This window comes from Podarcis bocagei (genome assembly GCF_964188305.1).
Source record: "Podarcis bocagei genome assembly, chromosome: 2".
In the NCBI taxonomy this organism is placed as follows: domain Eukaryota; kingdom Metazoa; phylum Chordata; class Lepidosauria; order Squamata; family Lacertidae; genus Podarcis; species Podarcis bocagei.
The window spans coordinates 89,964,215-89,968,654 of record NC_138126.1 but is presented as its reverse complement, the minus strand read 5'-3'; the positions used below and the strand labels follow the sequence as shown (position 1 = coordinate 89,968,654).

Sequence of the window (4,440 nt, the reverse complement as noted above, 5' to 3'; positions counted from 1 at the left end):
ACGGCCCGTAGCTTCTCATCCCGACGCGGGCAACGCGCATCCCGCAGCTTCGCCGGATTCGTCCGCGCCCGGCGAGCGGCCGCCGCGGCATCCAGAACTCTGGAGAATGAGAGCCGTTGGTGTTGTAGAGAATGCGCTTCACCTCCGCAATTAGGGCCGGGGAGGGGGGGGCGAGATCTCGGCAACCGTTACTTTCCCCACCATGTGTGACGCAAACCCCGTTGCCATTGGTGGAGCGTAAGGGGCTGTGGGCCGCGATTGGCGAGGGCAGAAGGGGTGGGCGGGTTTGGGGCGGAGAACGTTGTGGCAAGCTCTGGAAGATTCCTCCGCCCGCCGTATAAATAGGGAGGGGGAAGCGGCTGCCGCCGAGCTATAGCCTGGGCCGCCGAACGAGGAGAGAGCTAATTGAGCCAGTGACTGTGAGAGCGAGGGCACTCGGCGACTGGCGATGGGGAAGGACTATTACCGGATCTTGGGCCTGACCCGCGGGGCGACTGAGGACGACATTAAGAAGGCGTATCGCAAGCAGGCGCTGCGCTACCACCCGGATAAGAACAAGGACCCGGGCGCCGAGGAGCGCTTCAAAGAGATCGCCGAGGCGTACGACGTGCTGAGCGACCCCAAGAAGCGCGAGATCTTCGACAAGTTCGGCGAGGAAGGTGCGTGCTTGGGGGGCTGTGGAGGGAGAGGATGCTTGGGAGGAAAGGGTAGAAGCGGGGCTCTCGGGACCGGCGCGAAATCGGTCCCCCTGCACGTTCACACGGCTCCGAAGTCCCGCAGTGGGCTCACAGCCGTTTGCTCTAGACCGGGTTCCCGAGTGTCTTGCGTATTGTATATACCGCCTCTTAGCTGTTTATTATTCTTTTATATGCGGGAAGAGAATGGGCGAGGAGGTGGAGGGGATCTGTTTGTAGTGTAAGGACGGGATGCAAAATAAGCCCCGCTTTTTGAGGCGTCATGGAGTCAGGATTAACGCCAAACTGACAGTTTTTCATGTGTTGGAGCAAATGGAAAGTTGAAGTTGAAACTGTGTGGTGTATATACTTTATGCGGTATACAAAAAGCACAGGGCAGTCGAGCCATTGTCCTTGAATGGGACGAGATCATTAGAATATTATTTTTTTTGCACTTACGTAAGCTAAGCGTTTTTTCCTCCCGCAGAAGTTGGTTTGATACTAGAGAGTACAGTCGTACAGTCAAATAGTGTCATTCCCCCCCCGTCGTAACTTTCCTCCTCTCTCCCTCCTGCCCCACCCTTGAGCGATAACATCTTCTAAAAATCTGCTTTTATAACTGATCAACTCTGCCATTTAGCGCTGTTAGGAAGCATTTCCCTTTGGAGTGGCTTTTGGAATGACTGTTCAGCAACTAATCTACCAGGACTGGTTTTCCAAGATAGGTGAAGGGAGGGAAAAGTAGGTGAGAAGAAAGAACAAGTTATTTTACTCTGTCGTCCTGGAAACTAGCCAGATGAGTTGCCATCTTTGAATTGTTCATATAGCATTAAGGTCACTCCTTAAAAATCCACCATTACCTTTCAGGTTCTTCCTGTTTGAGAAACCTACTTTGAAACAAAGTGGAAATCATTTAGGCAGGGAAGAAAGTGAAAAAACAACTTTATGTAGGATTTAGCTCTATTGCTTTTCTGAGGATCTCACAGTTTTTCAATAAACTTGTTCCGAGTACATGCTTTCCAGCAACTTAGTATGCTTTTTTTGAATTGTTTATTATTTTTAGCAGGAACTAAACACAATACTGTTACTTTTGTGATCTATTAAGGCATGTAGCACATAGGATTGAAGTATTTAAATTTAGTTACAAGTATATTAGGTTTGTGTAATTTTTCTGGTATTCTATTGCCTGCATTCATAGTAAAATGCTTAGCAGTTTCCTGTAACATTGTTGGTAACATGTATTGACAGGATAAATTGGGCTGCATGACAGGCTTTCTAAGATAGGTGGAGCCTTTGCTACAAAAAGTCTTCTAGTACTTGCTAGAAGATTCTAGCATACTCGTCATGCTAACCTTTTCTTTACAATGTTAGTTTTTATTTGTGGGTCTGTTCCCAATAATACTAATGTCATGTTAAAGACCTATTTGTTTATACAGGCTAAAGTGAAATGCATTCTAAGTGGTGCTGTGTTTGTGTAGCAGCATGGATTCAGTTATAATCTCTGCAAAGTGTGAAGGTTAGCTAATGTAGGGCCTTCCAGATATTGTTGGATAGCAGTACACATCAGCCCCAACCAGCATGACCAACATTGAGAGGTGATGGGAGTTATAACATGGTGGAGGACACGGCATTAGCTACTCCTGAATGGTACTGCACTTGAGAAAATGGAGAGAAAGAAGGCTGCAACAGTTCTGATAAAATCTTTATTTGGCATTTCTTTGCTAGCACGTGCTTGGCCTTTTGATACAGGACTTCCTTAGAAGTATTTGATTAAATTCAGGGGTGTTCTCAGAGTTTAGTAAATTTTCATATCACAGTAAAAGAGGCACTGAGGAAGAAGTTTTGAAGATTAGGAGTCCTAATATAAATCATGACAGAGCATAGTTCAGTAATTGCTGAAAGAGATTAATTTGTGTGTCCTTGTATGTATTTCAGGACTAAAGGGAGGTGGTCCCAGCAGCAGTGGAGGAGGAGGTCCCAATGGCACTTCATTCACGTACACCTTTCATGGAGATCCTCATGCCATGTTTGCAGAATTCTTTGGTGGGAGGAATCCTTTTGATACCTTTTTTGTCCAGAGGAATGGTGATGAAGACATGGATGTTGATGACCCCTTCACAAGCTTTCAGAACTTTGGTAACATTGGCTTTTCCCGTTCTCGTGGGGGCGCTGAACATATACGCAAGAAACAAGACCCACCCATCACTCATGAGTTGAGAGTATCCTTGGAGGAGATTTACTCTGGATGCACCAAGAAAATGAAAATTTCTCATAAACGTCTCAGTCCAGATGGGAAAAGCACACGCAATGAAGATAAGATTCTAACGATTGAAGTCAAACGTGGCTGGAAAGAAGGAACAAAGATTACATTCCCCAAAGAAGGAGACCAGACACCAAACAACATTCCAGCTGATATTGTATTTGTTTTAAAAGACAAGCCACATAACATTTTTAGAAGAGATGGGTCTGATATTGTATATCCAGCCAAAATCAGCCTCCGTGAGGTAAGTGGAAATTCCTGACTTGTTGCTGATTAATGAAGTGGGGAACAAAGGGTTGGATTCACCGAACATGCCCTGTCAGCAGAAGTCCTAGGCAGGGATTTCTATTTGTACAGTGGGGCTTGCCTCTGAAATTGGCTCGGGGGGGCATTCAGAGAACCCCAGAGCTTTGTGGGGAGGAAGGGGGGGTCCTTCCATCAGGCGAGCTGTAATTCTTGCACAGATGGATTGTTCATGATAGCACATTGAACTCCATCTGAAGTTTCTAAATTACTAGATTTTGAAATGGGTAAAAATTGAGCATGTTCCAATCTGTTTCCTACACATGATTATAGTAAGTGTTGCTATATTGTGGGCAAACTATTAAGAGTATACTTCATCAGAGCCTCATGGGGAGCGCACTGAGGAAGCAGATCATGGTACGGTAGCAGCAGCATGATTTCAGGCAGAGTGAAATGTTATGGGATGCTGACTGTATATGTAGCTTCAGTGTTTAGCTCAAGAGTTGTCAGCATTTCCTCCTGTCTTCATGAACTCATCAGTTGTCATAGGCCCACTAAAAATGCTTGGGTTCAATGGGAATTACAAGAGGGAACTATTTACAGAAAAAGGTATTAACCTCTCTGGCTTGTGTTTGTGTTTAGGCTCTATGTGGCTGCACTGTGAACACACCAACACTAGATGGTAGGAACATACCAATGGTATTCAAGGACATCATTAAACCTGGAATGAAGCGAAGAATTCCTGGAGAAGGTCTTCCATTCCCCAAGAATCCAAGCCAACGAGGGGATCTTATTATTGAGTTCGATATAAGATTCCCAGACAGAATTCCACAGTCTTCAAAAAGTGTCCTAGAACAAATCTTGCCAATATAGTAAGACAGGCAGAACGGGACTGCTGTGCCTCCAAAGCAGAGGAATTGGAACTGGAATCAGGATTTCAGAGTCGCTTTTGGCAGTGGGTAGGGAAGTTAACTTCATGTTGCTAAAAGATTTTCCGGGAAATCCATTCTTGCAAGATGAACATAGCACTTCTCAGTGACTTTTGGCCCAGGTTGTCATTGCTCAAAACATTTACATTTTACCCAAGAGAAGGAATTGGCAGAATATCTTTTAATTGAACGTGGAAGACGACAACCAATCATAATTCATGCCTTCACTTAGTTGGCTAACCCTACTTGGGCATGTCACATAGGTCCTCCCATTGGAAGGAGGAGATTACAATCTAAACTGGACTTCAGAAGTAAACACCTCCAATCTCTTGTT

At 45.3% G+C, this 4,440-nt stretch overlaps 1 protein-coding gene across 1 annotated transcript; it reads left to right on the top strand.

Moving 5' to 3' along the window:
- Nucleotides 1-284: 284 nt before the first annotated feature.
- On the top strand, nt 285-4,440 carry DNAJB1 (DnaJ heat shock protein family (Hsp40) member B1). Its single transcript, XM_081185041.1, has 3 exons — nt 285-659; nt 2,610-3,178; nt 3,820-4,440. Exons 1-3 carry the CDS (start codon nt 449-451, stop codon nt 4,048-4,050), a joined length of 1,011 nt encoding a protein of 336 aa, XP_081041167.1. The 5' UTR covers nt 285-448; the 3' UTR covers nt 4,051-4,440.